This window comes from Camelus ferus, chromosome 7 (genome assembly GCF_009834535.1).
Source record: "Camelus ferus isolate YT-003-E chromosome 7, BCGSAC_Cfer_1.0, whole genome shotgun sequence".
Classification (NCBI taxonomy): domain Eukaryota; kingdom Metazoa; phylum Chordata; class Mammalia; order Artiodactyla; family Camelidae; genus Camelus; species Camelus ferus.
In genome coordinates, this window is record NC_045702.1 from 29,146,866 (window position 1) to 29,162,530 (window position 15,665).

General features: G+C 35.7%; 1 protein-coding gene across 5 annotated transcripts in view; it reads right to left on the bottom strand.

The window, feature by feature from the left end:
- CFTR (CF transmembrane conductance regulator) overlaps positions 1-15,665 on the bottom strand; it is a 168,450-nt gene that overhangs the window by 131,370 nt on the left and 21,415 nt on the right. For 4 of the 5 annotated variants that reach the window (XM_032483621.1, XM_032483623.1, XM_032483624.1 and 1 more), the window contains exons 2-3: positions 11,406-11,516; positions 7,495-7,603 (exon numbers count right to left, since the gene is read on the bottom strand). In XM_032483621.1, coding sequence (XP_032339512.1) covers positions 7,495-7,603; positions 11,406-11,516 — 220 coding nt within the window. Of the gene's footprint in view, positions 1-7,494; positions 7,604-11,405; positions 11,517-15,265; positions 15,427-15,665 lie in introns of those variants that run through there. The other variant, XM_032483622.1, reaches the window with a different exon arrangement.

Genomic DNA, 15,665 nt, shown 5'->3' on the forward strand with positions numbered 1-15,665 from the left:
TTTAAAAATTAGGTTTCTATCTCATACATACACCCAAATGAATTCAAATGGATTGGACAGTTACACGTAAAAGATGAAATAACAAAAACAGAGATATGTGCTTACACAATGTTTGAGTAGAGAGGACTCTTTGAAATGTCAAATGCCAAAAACAGAAAAAAAAAAAGGTACATATATTAGGAGCAAATTTTTTAAAATTGAAATTTCTGATTGTCAAGAAAATAAAACGTTAACAAAACTCACTAGAAACAAATAACAGGCTGGGGAAAATAGTCTCTCATACATCAACAAGGAAAAAACCAAACATACCAAAATAAAAATAGGCAAAGAACATGAAAAGGCAATTCACACACACATCCCACCAAAAAAAAAAAAAAAGCATATATATATATATATGCATAATTTATCTATAAAAATGGTTTAAACTCACTAGGAACCAAAAGTAATGTACATAAATATGATAATGTACTCTTTTTCACTTGGCAACTTGGAAACATCTTCAAAATTATAATACCTATAGTTAGTGAGGACTGAATTTTTTTACTTTAGTATCAGGAAAATAAATTAGTACATCTTTTCTGGAAGGCAAGTGGAAAATCTACTAAAATTTAGCTTTTAAAGGGATGTTCATTGAAGAACTACTTACAAATAGTGAAAAATTAGAGGCAATCTAAACATTCAATGATGAGGAACCGATAAAATTTAATTATGGTACAGCCACATGAGTCATTAAACATTAAAATGATTAAGTGGTAAAAAATCTAATGACATGAAAAGATATTCACAAGACATTAAGAAGAGAAGTAGATTTATAACACATTATGTAAAGTAATGATCCACCTCCCTTTATTAAGTATATATTCCCACGGGAAAAAACTGGAAGGATAAACATCAAATGTATCAATACTTATCTGATTATTTTCATAATAATAAAAACACTTAAAAGATGATAAAATTCTGGATAGAAAATGTATATACTTTATGATAATAAATAATTGATAAAAAGAAAACACGCATACAAAAAATATAGCAGAGAGTAAACACACATACAGGTATATACCTAGAATTTATCATAAAATACAAGGAGTGCTGGCATATATACCAAAGCAAAGGCTTAAGATTCTGCTTTGGATAGGGTAAACAAGACTGTCAACAAATTTTTGTTTACCTTGATATATTAGAGTCTGATGGAAATTTTTGGCTTTATATGAATTGCTAAAGGAAAAATTTTTTCATATTCAGCATAGAAAATAAAATCTATCCACTGCCCCAGATGTATGCAGATTTTACAAAAATGTATGTATACCACACCAGAACAGAATCTCAAAAATATTATCATAATTTGTGTCTACCCTGAGTCATATTTTTAGATTCAGTGCCTAATTTAAAATGTTTTGCTTTTGGTATTTTCTTTTGAGTGTTTATTTTCCTTTGAGTATTTATTGATTTATTAACTATTACCAGCAATGTCTTTACTAGAAAAGTCATATTCTTCATATTTTATAAGAAAACATTTCTGGACTTACTGATATAGCAGCAACAGTAGGTTTAACCCAGAAAATGCAACAATGGAAGATATGTTAAAATATTAATTTTAATTTCTGAAGGAAGGCTTAGAATTTAGGTATCATTTTTAAAGGTGCACAAAATATTTTCCTATAACCGATAAAAACCAAATTGGTAATTTAAGACTTGTTTATGGCATGTAGGGAGAAGTAAGTTAATGCAAATAATAGGAGTATTTGTGAACGTAGGTAGAGATTGTATTTAACGATATAATAATAGGTAACATTTATGAAGCATTTGCTGTGTACCAGGATTTATTCTACATGCTTAACTTGTTTAATCCTCACAATAATTCTGTGAAATATGTGCTACCATTGTCTCCACCTTATAATTAAAGAAATCTAGACAGAGAGTTTAGATAACATGCTCAGTGTCACACAGCTAGCAAGCAGTAAAACTGGGATTTGAACCAGACAGTTTGACTCCAGAGTCTTCCTCTTATTCACAACCTCAAATTGAAATGAAAATGTTACAATATGACATGAGGGTTCTCCCTCAGATCAAGTCAAGCACTGATTACATCAACATCAACCTACCAAATCAAGTTATAAGTTAATATCACTGTAATTTATGATAAAGACCGTATCTCTAGGCCCCCCTATCACAGACACATAATTTAAAAGGTAGAAGAGATCCTAGAAACTGGATACTTTCACCACATTGTACTTAGTCACTATTGGATACTGGTTACCTACAGGAAGTAAAGAGGCACCATGCTTATACCAGGAAGGAGGAAACTGAGCCCCCTCATACCCAGTTTAAGTTGTAAGTACATGATCACAAACAATTCCTAATTTACAAACTGATTCTGTTTTAAAATTTCATCTGTAAGAACAGGAGCTATATTTTGCCTTTGATACAATATCCTACCAGACATGGTGTTACATTCCTAGGTTCACCTTCAAAAGCACACATAATGAATGCTAAATGCTCTGGAAGCACCACTCTGTTCAACACTGCCGTAAAAACCTAACCCACTGGTATAACAATAGAGAAGGACTCTTGAATTTTATAACAAAGTAAGAATTGGTTTTATAATAAAATAAGTGAAAGTGAAGAGTAGTGAATACTTGCATATTCTGGATATAATGAATATCTCAACTTTTAAAATATTAATGGTGGGGCAAAATAAATTTTCACATATCTTACCAATTTACTTGTCTATGCAGCCTATAAACAGTGAATAGGTAAAATGTGTTGGCTTTCTATATAAAACCATCTAAATGTTTGTTTTATGTTTTTATTCTTCCCCCAAATCAGTACATATAAAGCACTTTCAATGCGTGCCACACGTCATGACTCCAGTGGAGTCCTGAGAGAGAGTTGCCAGAAGAAGACACAGGAAGTTAACAGTTAACATTGGGACCTTGGAAAAAACCATAAGCCATATTTACTAGCAGTGGGATTTCTGTTCTGTCACTTTAGTATCAGGGGCTCCTTAGCCATGATTAGCCCACCTACTTCTTTCACAACTGTAACTTCTAACTAGACTTCCTCTTCTTCCATGACCCTGTAAGGCCTTGCCACTCAAAGCATGGTGCTGAGGCAAACAGCATCTTCACCTGGGAGCTTTTAGAAATGCAGAATCTCAGGTTCTACCCAAACCCCCTGAATCGGAATTTGCCGTTTAGCCAGATGGTAGGGGGCTGTGGCTGGTATGCATATAAAAATTTGAGAAACATTGCCCTTCTGTCTTTAAAGGAGTTAATATTTATTTTTATGTTTAAATTTTTTTTCAATATTATCATTTAAAAAAAATCAAACTGAAAAGTTCCATGTGTACCATCTCTCAGTTCCCCCTTAGATTCTAGCGAAAGTCAGATGCATTCAGGGATAATGTTCCCAATCAGACTCACCTGAGGAACTTTATCCCAGAGCCCATCCTGGACAAATTAAATCACACATTATCGGGGTGGGGCTGCTGGTTACTCCAAAGATTAAAGTAAAAAATGTTTCAAAGAAATCTAAACCCCATGATTTTCGAAATCTTGTCATGGGAACTGGGTAGAATGCTGGAGGTAGCACAAGGAAGTGCATCACATGTGTTAGAGATGGGGGTTCTAGCAGAGGATGGAAATGTCCAGGATACTGGGTGAATGTAGGCAGTGCAGCATCCGAGTCACTGCTGGGGTGAGAGAAGAGGCCAGATATGGGGGAATGCGAGGGGAGGCTGAGAAAAGAATCCTCCATAAGAGGCATCTTGAAGATATGCTGGAGGCACTGACCTTACATGAAAGGGGTATTAGTAAATCAAAGTGCCTAAGCCAGAGACTATCCATGTACAGGATTCCCCAAAAACACTCTCCCTTTGTTAGCAGTATGCTTGAACTCAAATGCCCTCCAATGTCTTTGTCAAAACACAAAGGACAAAGATCTTCTGCAAGACAGACTGTAGTACTTGAGAACTCTAGCAGCAGAAGTACTAAGACTTCTTTATGCCCTTAAACTTCTTGGGGTTTAAGAAATTTAAATAATAAAACTAGTTTGACCCAAGTTGCACTGACATGTATCTCAATCTGATGATGGAAATGTGCCCGGAGCTGCTGAGGAATCAGGAATATATTTGAGTGAACACTTATGAATTTTGTATCATAATAAATGTATTGTTACCACATTCTCTCAGTAACCTGCTTACAGAACTCCCTTCACTTGGCTTCTCTCTGACTGTCCTTAATTGACTCACACTCAGTTCTTCAACAGCCAGTTTCTCCTCTATTCTGGGAGTCTTAAATATTAAAGAGAATGTTATACCTGGCTGCTGAGTCAAATGGAGAAAAACCAAGTACCTAATGAATGATGAGAGGCCATAGCTAATATGATTTAAAATTACATCAGAATTGCAGAGAGACAAACTCTTTCACAATGGCATTTCCTTTTTTTCTTAACCTTCCACAGTCAACAGCAAATTTTACAGTCCTTTTTCTATCAGTCCTGAAACCAATCAAATATTCTTTATACCACAGTTATCCTGGTTTAGAGGGACTGAAAACATACAGGACATTTTTAAAGTATGTCCACCTTTTACCAAGAATAGTGTTATAGCAACTTTAAGAATCCCTGCCCGTTTAATAAAACTTAAAAAATTACCAAGATGACACACACAGAAAAAAGAAGACATGTCTAGAAAGAATATGATAAATACTATACCATATTTATAAAAAGTATAAATAATAACTTGGTATAAGTAGTTTAAAAGGATGGCAGTCTTATGATAATAGCAAAATTCTCTCCTTTTCTACCTATAAAAGACAAAAAGAATGGTGTAGAAAAATCAGACGCCCTGAAAAGCTGCACTCATCTTAATGACCACAACAATTATATAAATTCTTTAAGACTTAACAGCTTTCAGCATTTTCACTACTTAAAATGGCATGGTGTCAGCGAGGCCTTTTCTCTGTGACAAGGGTGAGAAACCTACAGCCTCACCACACCTGTGCCACTGCCAATGTAAATTTCCTCTCCATGCCTCCTTACCGAACACATTTCAACTGCCTTTCCCCAGCAGTTCCTTTCCTCACTCATACTCTGCTGGTTATCAGTAGAAGTTGAGCTGATGGAAATCGACTTTGCCCTTCAAACATGCTGTCAGGTCCAGACCTGTTTTCTCAGGCTCCGCTTAGCTTGGGAACACCACTCAGCCCTGTCCCTCCCACCCCTGGGTAATTAATGCACCAAGAAAGCCTTTAAGATTCTTTTCTCTGGGATGTTTAAAAGCTTGAGAAGTTTAAGAATAAGTTAGCCCTTCTCCAAATCCACTCCATGCTTCTACTCTTTAATTTTGTCTATGCGTTTGATCCTTAGCACTGCTGGCTCTCAGGTGGATTTCACAAGTTCCTTCTTAAGTTGAGTGGGAAGATTCCAGCTGGTTCCCCTGTGCTGGTACCTGCTTTGAACTTTCTTCAGATTTGCCCTGAAATGACCCTGGAAGAATGCTCAACTTTCAAGCTTCTGTTAACCTGTATCTCCTAAGAAGATGCAAAGAAGCTCAGAAGGTCCAAGACTGATTACTGGAGTCACCATTCTGTTGAGTACCTACATATAATCACAGTGATTCTAATCTGATCTGACGGGATGGTCAGAGGCTTTGGAGCCAAAGAGACCTGGCTATCGCTCAAATTTACCATATGCATAACTTCGGAAAATTTACTTAATTTCCTGCATCTTGATTTCCTTTTTTGTATAGTAGAGATAATAATGTCTGCTCCATAGAGTTATTAGGAGAATTAAATAAAATAATTTTTGTAAAGGGCTTATTGCTGAACCTGGAGCAGATCAGTTACTCAATAAATATTAAACTATATCTTGTTTATTCTTTGATCTGTGTATACCAGACCAACAAATGAAATTTATAAATATGTTCATGTATTAGTATCATCTAAATTTTCATGTTTCAGTGAGTGCTTTTGTTCATATGAAATTTCCATGCTGGTGGAATCTAGAAGAATAAACTATCGCACAAGTCACGGAGAGCATGAATGAGGCTTAATCATTCAGTCTCTCTTCCAGCTTCTGCTTAGTTGTGCTTATGTCAAGAGGAGCAGCATATGATGTGAACATTACTAGAGAAAATTTTGAGTTTCACCACAATCTTGGTTATGCCATAATGATTGTCTGAAACACCATTTACTTCAATCCAATGATGATTTATTGAGAATGCTGCACTCTTATAGGATATAGCCCGAGTGAACTGTACTTCTACACACAGATTCAAAAGCATACAGAGTGTCATTAAGGCAAACAATAAAACATATTTTTTAAAAGTAAATGAAACAGAGCCAGAAGCTATGGATAAAATTGTTTCCCAAAGCTCTGGGTACTCTAAAAAAAAAAATCACATCAAAGATATCTTAAGAGAAAATGAATTCTTCAGCTACTTTATTCCTATTTATGAACAACTGCTGCAGCTTTCTATAGAGATAAATATTTGATTCATAGATAGATAGATAGATAGACAGACAGACAGACAGACAGACAATTTCAAAAGAATTTCTTCCAGGAGGTTATCAATAGCATTACAAAGCATTCTAGACCTAAATGTGGTCATCTTTGTCAAAATATTTAAGTCTATTTATCTGGTGTGTATTAAGTACAAGTTATTAAAGCAATGCAACTTGTATGTCATATCTTCTGGAGACACCGTGGCACCCCTCACCCCCAGAGGCATGAAGACCAATATAATTACAACACAAATCCATCCAGTTGGTACCTAACCTCCCAAAGCAAATATTGTGCACAGTCTTTATTTGAAGACTAAATAATTTTTCAACTTGCTGTCACTTTTATAGGTTACAGTTAAGGATTCAAAATGATTCTCTGGTGATATAAAAAATTATAGATCAGTGTTACACTTGACGACAGCTGGGGAACATCCCAGACTGTACTTAAATACCACCAAGCCTGGGGTCTTCAGGCATGGAGCTCCCTTCATAATGATGAAGACACAGGAGATTGAGAAAATGTACTGCATAAGTAACTTGCTGCCAGATTTTAAATGTTTGCTACTTTTTCTTGAAATAATTTATCATGTAGATATGATTTCAAAATACCACAAACACTCATATATGTAATTAGCTGAATTCTTCTCCTGATATTGTCTCTGACTCTCTCCTTTTGAATACAGGAAAATAAAGTCACCAGCAATCTCCTATACCAGTAAGATAATGTGATTTGGAATCATAACAGAAAAGAATTTTTAAAAGAAATTTATTTTACTGAACCCATTTTAAATTATAAATTGCCACCTGTGTTCCAGGACATCTTAATTCTAAAACATTTTTACTTGCCTCCATTAGAGTTTTAGTGGTTTCTTGGTATTTGGAGTTAGCTTAGCCCTTTTATCTGTGTACTAGATTACTCTAGTCCTTTTGTAATCATTAAAAATGAATATAATTGTTTTATCCATAATGAATTTACAAATGAGATCCTTACCCCCAAATATAACAAGATTCCATAGAACATAAATCTCCAGAAAAAGCATCGCCGAAGGGCATTAATGAGTTTGGGATTTTTCTTTGAGGCCAGCTCTCTGTCCCATTCTCTGCAAAAGAATAAAAAGTAGGACCAGTAAGAGGCATATGCAAATATTTGAGTAAGAAAGGTCTTGGATTTCTAAAAAACAAAGAATGCAAGAGGTAGGCAAAGTATGACTCTGATGAATACACATTGCTATGCTTGGAACAAGGCAAAAAATAGACAAATATTTAATTTTTTTCCCCTTCACTTCTTGGTCATTACCTGTTAAGAACTGTAGTGGATTTATAAAATGTAACTGTCAAACCAAAAAACAAGATTAAAGTCAGGTGGATTTTTCTGTGATTTAACATTAGAAAAACTTGTTGTTTGGACTTCGTTTTTAAATGTAGGGGTATTAGACAAATGCCATCAAACTTCATTTACACCTACTAAAGTCATTTATTACAATGAAAGTCTTAGGAAAATTAGAACAGAATCAAATTCTATGTTTTCTGGTAGGAATCAAACTTAAATAGTCTGAAAAATGGTTGGTATTAAATAAATGTTTTGTTTTCTTTTAAATACTATACATTATCAGCTGATTACATTTCAGTTATTGTCATTGCTTTCTGTTAATAAAACCCCTCTTCCTCTTCCCAAGTGGATCAAATACATCCCTAAACGTTACCCTCACCTTCATTTTTAAACTGTACAGAGATGAGAAGTTTCACGGGAAAGTCTTTATTTTATCAACACCTACCCTCATTACTAACCATCTACCATCACTAGAGGTGGTTCTCAGTTACTCTAAAGGAAGACCACACAACTGAGATTTGAGGGCAAGTTTGGCAGTCATGGAACTCATGCATGGGCACTGGCTTCCCCAAGAAGCTTACTACCTATAACACCTCATTACTCTGTGCCATCCATCTATTTCCTTACTCTCTCCCCACTCTTTCACTCACACACTAGACTTGCCTCCGATCTATGTCATTCAGTGACTGACAACAGGGTAAGAAGCTAAATTTGGAGGCAGATCCTGCCTCTCCTTCGGAGGAAGAATTAATCAGATAAGAAAGCCAGGAAAGAGAGGTGGCACTAAACCAAAGAAATGGTTTCAAGGTGGGAAGAAGTCATCAACACCAAAGTCATGGTAGGAAGATAACATGTTTGATATTAAGAGACCTCTGCTGAACCTGGTCATTGTCATTTTAGGAACACAATAGACATGGAAACCACATTTCAGGGACCTGAGATTTAAAAAAAAAAAAAAAAGAGAGAGAAGAAGACCAGGAGAGCAAAGAGAAATTAGCTATTAAAAAAGGGGGGGGGGGGGTGAAGAATGGGGTAGAAACCTGAGAAAAAGGTAATTAGGGGGATTTTTTTTTAATGGATAGGACATGAACAATTGGAACCTAAGGGAACTAATTAGCAGCGAGAGTTGGTGGTGTGGTTCCTGCAGTACGGCAATAGCCCCAATAAGCCCTCCAAATACCAAGAGTTGAATCATAAGTGCAGACATTTTATACTTATCAAGTTTGCAGCTTAGCTACAATCATGGAATGGATGTGTGGTTTGCACACAAGAGTGATGCACAGGGTTCAACTCCACCACCACAGACTAAGCCAGATGGGCCAATGTACCCCAATCACATGGTAACCACCTGAGGGCCTTTGTTACAAGTCACAGAAATGTGAGGCTGGGGTCACTTCTCAGTGCAGAGGTACAAAGTACTATCAGTGGTATGTCACTCTTCCAAAATGTTTCAATAAATTCTAAATAACAATTTTATATTAAAAAAAGAAAGAATAGAGTGAAGAAGAGATACAAAAATAAAAGACAAAAATAGAGTTTATGCACTTATGCTGGCATAGAGTTGTTGAATTGAAACAAAATAGTATATTTTTAAAACTGAACTGATATGGGAGAAACAATGAAAACTGAGATGAAAAATCTGTTAGGTCAGATAATCCTACAAATTCAGGTGTATGTCTTCCATTAGGCGACAAATAAAAATGAACCTGGAGTACACAGTTTTGATTAACCTAACCCCACTCTGATTAATCTTTCCCTCAGCCTCTATCTTGAACTTAGATACTGAGTATCTATTAAATTATTTTGAACTTGCTGATATGCCTACAATGTATTATGGTTATATATTTATCTCTTCAGCAGTGTTGCAAGTTTTTACATAATGCTAATCATCTCCCATTCAATCATCATTCATTCATTCAACAAATATTTACTAAGCACCTACTACAGCTGGCCCTTTGTGTCTGCAAGTTCCACATCCACAGATTCAAGCAACTGGGGATGGAAAACATTCCCACACACACACAAAGTTCCAGAAAGTTCCAAACAGCAAAATTTGAATTTGTCATGTGCTGGCAACTATTTACATTGTATTAGGCATTATAAGTAATCTAGAGATGATTTAAAATATTGGAGAGGATGTGTAGGCTATATGCAAATACTACGCCATTTTGTACGAGGGACTTGAGCAGCCATAGATTTCAGTATCCAAGGAGGGTCAGTCCACCAAGGGACGATTATATATACCAGACCCTATTCCAGGCACATTATAAACAGAACGAAAACAAAAACACCAAAATATCCCAGCCTTCATGGCACTTACTCAAAGTGTTCAAGAATAGGAGTTGGTCCTTGATCTTGGAAATGTAAATCTATTACTCCCATCAGCTAATTCTTTGAATAAAATCAAGAAAACGTAAGGTTGAATATCTTATTTGTCTTAAAACTTCAAAAGAAATTCAATGAGTTTAATGAACATAAGGTAAACAAATTGCAAGTCTACTCAACTATTTTATTTTGGTGCAATAAAAAAGTAGCTACATATTTTTCTTTTCTTTTTTTTTTTTCTTTTTTTTTTTGGGTCAACTCCCTCTCCCTTTTCCCCATCATCTGATATCAGACCCTGTACTGCTGGCACAAGACCCAGTCTAGTTATTTCATAGACTGTTGTTGGTCTATGGAGTGTACTCGTGACTCAGAAGTTTCTGGGATTTTTCACATTTGGCCACTCTTACCTCTGTGGTCTCTAAAGATATGAGCAAAGAGTTCTGAGACCCCATCGCATGGAGTAAACTGGTCTGAGAGAATAAAACCAGTCCTTAGTTCCACTGAGCCCCTGAGGCCAGTTCTCTACCTAAGCTTTCACACAGGTAGACAACAAGAGCCGACAAATTTCCTATTTTTATTTACTTAAGCTAATTAATTGGGTTTTTGTCACTGACAATCAAAAGAATTATGACCAATACACTTAAAAAAAGAGGACCCCCTTGCAATGGGAAACACTATTCCTGCGGAAGCCGGGAGTATGGACCTGGGCTTGAACCATGGCTTGATCAGTTATTAGCTGGAAAATTACATCATCTCTCTGGGCCTCAATTTGCTCTTCTATAAAATGGAGATAATGATGCTTTCCTTCCAGAGAGGTGGAGAAGAGACACTACGCCTGGCATTCAATATGTACTCAAAAATATGAAATTTTTACCCAATAGCCATTACCTTAAGATTTCCAAGTGTATACATTTGCATTCACGTGTTAAGATTTTGGAGGCAAGTATACACAACTTGCTTTATAAAGATGTATTTCAGTCTTCACAAAATCTACTTAATGTTCCTTAAAAACAGGTAACTTCTCAGAATTCAAATATGTATTTTTCAGGAAAAAAAAGTCCTTTCTCAGGAAAATGGTTTTTTTCTTTCATCCTTTCATTTTTTTAATTCTTAACTGATCAAGACTTCATCAAAAAAATTCCTATTTTGAAAATGCCATTTTAAGACTTCAGCCCTCTAATGTCAGTTCTCTAGTCTCTAAGTAATATTTTCTCTCTTCAACTAATTAACAATGTTCATGAACATACCTTTCCAATTTTTCAGACAGATTATCAGCAGAATCAGAAGAAGAGATATGGTATATGTCTGACAATTCCAGGCGTTGTCTATAACCTTTCCTCAAAATTGGTCTGGTCCAGCTAAAATAAAGAGAAAAGAGACAGATAGAAATATTAACTTCATTTCATCTTCAATACAGACTTGGAATCAGATACAGTTTCAAATCTTCTAGCATGTAGAAGATGGTACATAAATATGAAAATGGGAGTAGGGGTGGGTATAGCTCAGTGGTAGAGCACAGGCTTAGCATTCACAAGGTCCTGGGCTCAATCCCCAGTACCTCTGTAAAAAATTTTTTTGAATTAAAAAATATGAGAATAAAATAAGTCAACTTACTGTAAACACCAAAGACTCATATCTTACCGAATACAACTGTATAAAACCATCAACACCTCTGAACTGATGTGACTATAGCTTAGTCAAAAAGTATTGAGAATGATGGTAGAATCCTTCCCAGAGGGAAAAACCAACTGCTCAACATTCTATATTAAAAGTGTTCTTCATAAAAAGAAAGAAGGAAAGAAACTTCCCCTAAATAACCTGATACTAGGAGTTTATAGTTTGCAGAAGTCTAGTCTCTATTACTACAAATATAAAATGATTTGTGAATAAGAAGAAAATAGACCCTCAATACCCTTATATAATTCTGTTAACTGTAACACATAGTACTCAGCAATGAGCTATTTGCTGAATGAACTGACTGTAGCTGGAGGGTTAAGTACTGTGCATCGATGTGCTGACTTAATCATCACTTATGAACGAAGACAGGGATTAAAATTTCCTTATGTTTTGTCTCCTCACCCTACAGCAGTTACATACATCTGCCCACTACTCCTCTAGTAAATAACAACTTATGATCGAAAAGCTGGCATGGTAAATAATTAGGCAGGATACTTCAGTTATTTTCACATACATTGTTTCTTACTATTATGACTAAGTCAAAATAGTCTTCACAGAGATAAGAAAATCTATAAAGACAACAAAGAAAAAGGAAAACAAAAGAGGGAGGGAGGGACAGGATGAGTACCGTAAAACAAAGAAATCATATACAAAGAGAAACTTCTAAATGAAGTTTGATCAAATGATCTTTCACACAACCTTTCTTATGTGAAATTTCATATATTTATTAAAGAAAGGAATTGGACTTGGGATTAGTGATTCCCAACATATGCTTTTACCCTTAGCATCTTTCTTTTCTTCAGAGAGTTCTAAAATTTGGTGCCACTAAGAATTCGGTAATATATCAAAATGCATGTTACCCAGCAAAAATCAAAAGGGAGTCTTTCAGCAATTTCTGAGAGGCAAAATAAACTTATAATAGGAAAAGTATTCTAGCAAAGCCATCAGAATAAAAAGAGGAAATGCCATGCCAAATGCAAACATTTTGACCGTTTCAGGGCAAAACTTTGCAGAAGGTTCTGATGTTCACCTTCATCCCACCCACCCCAAGGGTCCAGATTCTTGTCTATACTTCCCTGGTCTCCACCATCTTCAGTCAGCCCCTGTTCTATGTTCCTGATGTCTCTACAACTTGACCTTCCTTAAAATGTAACTGAATTAGGGCCCAGCTCAAGGGCTAAGCAGTTTTATCCACCATTTCTGACTAAGATACCAACAAGTGACACTGGCTTAATACGTCGGGTTTTTTCCATTAACTTGCAATATCTGCATCTTAACAAGAACCTTCAACCTCAACAGAGGGTGATAATTAAGTTCATCTTTATTGCCCAGTGTAATCCACTGGCAATTTTTCCTGGAGAACAAGAATGAAAATAGTTGTGGACAGTCTGAACACAGTAGTTAAAGAAGTGCCAGGATGGCGCAGCACCAGCAGTGGGCATTGTCTGAGAGAGCGGGGGCACATCCACCCGCCTAGTGCCCACCTATCCAGTATCCAATTAAGCACTAGACACACATGTGCAAATATGGGGTGCAGTTAGGCTGTGAAAAATCTAGGTCAGCAATTTAGGATATAAACTCCATTCTGTTGCTTATAAGGCTTCATAAACTTAAATGAAAAGGTGTGGGGAGAGGACATAGCTCAAGTGCCAGAGCACATGCTTAGCATGCACAAGGTCCTGAGTTCAATTCCCAGTACCTCCTCTAAAAAAATAATAGATAAATAACTAAACCTAATTACCTCCTCCCCAAATAAATACTAAAATTAAATAAATTTTTTAAAAAAGTGAAAAGGTGAATCAAGTGTTTACTACTAGCAAACAAAAAATTTTATGTATATAATACTTTCACAAATATTAGCACACTGTGATTTTAATATGAAAATCTTGGTGGGTAGAACAAAAAGGGATCACTGCCTGATTTTAAGGATAAAGAAATGGAAGCTCAGAGAGGCTCAATTTGTCTGTTGCTAAATGCCAAAAACTAGATTTTTGCCACATTCTTTTGACTTCATTCCTTCCTTTACTATGTTCAGCTCTCCCTGCTTAGGAAGATTAGGCGTGTGGGTTGTTCTAGACAGTGCTGGAAGGAGGGTCTAGAAGCAGGAAAACCAAAAGCTAGCAGACTGCAGGCAGTGGTAGGGTGTGCTGACAGATCTTTAACCATCCCTTCTCCAGGGGGAAAAAAATTGACTCATGGTGTTTGCCAATTTCTGTGGTGTAAATATTCCCACCATGACCAATTTGAAGCCACCCAATGTGAAGTCACTGAACAAAGAGCCAAGAAGAAATACCCAGCTGCATATCATAATATAGTATGCTTACCTTTTAGATATAATGAACATGACCTCAATAGCATAAAGAATAATAATTAGATACTGAAAACTTTAGTTTTATTACCTTTGTTTTAATATATTAAGCTTTAAGTTTAAATCATTTAACTTTTAATACTATTTGCACTTAACAAGCAGCTCACAAAGTTCCTGAAAATTTAAAATCAGCTCAGCCAGAAAGGGCCAACTGCAGCAGACAACTAACTGCCAGATGGTAGGAAGACTTGGATCAAAGGTAATGGCATTGAGAATGGAAAGTGGTCTACAGAAATCTAGTAAAAACAAAAATATACTTTATTAATAAACCTTTCATTTTCAGTCTGCTTGAAATGATCAAAACATGAAACTAAATTTACAAATAAAGAGAATTTTACCATCTGTAAATACAATACCAAAAGACATTTGCAGGAAGTTAAAAAATAAGTCTTTCTTTAAAAAACTGAATAAATACACCTCTTTGGGTCCATGTCTAAGACCTGATCACCATTCCCAAAAAATGCATTTCCAGCTCATTTTAAAGTAACACAGTTTGCAGGCTGCATTTATAAAATGCTTCCTGCACTATCTGTGCCTATTTTATTATGTGTGTTACTCCATGACATACAGTTTTGAGTATCACGAGTTCCATAAGCTAGGCATCATCAAACCAAACATTCACTGGTATTAAAATTCAAGTTAGCCATTTATCACTGTTAATATAATTCAGTGTTTCTGATAGATTAACTATGGTAAACCTATATTCATAACCCAAAATAGAAACTTGACCTAAGGTAAATTGTGAGAACTAAAATCAATTAACAACAGGCTGCTTGACAACCACCAGAGTTATCTTAGAGAAAGAATTTATTTTGTGAGATCAAACTAAAAAAAGTAAATGAAATTTCTGCCTCCTCAAGGAAGTCTTCATGCCAACCTCAAGTCAGTCCTAGAAATACAAAAACAAAACAAGAAAAAAAACTCCTCAGGTACCTACACGTAGAAACTATACAAAATGTTAGTTACTGTAAAACTCCAGCCACCACTCCTTCTGAATAAGCCTGAGTGGGTTAAACACACTTGAATAGAATTTAGGAATGCCAAGTCAGGACTCCTACCTACTTCAGTATTTCTTCCATGAAAAATCAGTGAGTGCACAGGTGTTTCATTAGCAAGGCAGGTACACTGGAATAACCAAAAGCAATAAAACCTATTCCTCCTCCTCCTCGAATTTGCCCCCAACATCGCTTCCTTTCACCTCTAATTGACCGTATCCTCTTTCATTCATAACCTGTCACTATATACTGAAAACGAACTTATAAACTGGTCTACTTAGAAACTGTGACAGTTTTCAAAGTTTTGGCTATTTCTAACAGAAACTAGTTAATCATTAATTATGGGACAGCAGACAGAGATCCCTAAAGTATACCATTCTTTACATCCTAAGGTTTTAAACTAACTCAAAAAAAAAAAGTCTAGTACCGAAGACACACTCTTCACTTACTGTAAGAGACTTCAGGTT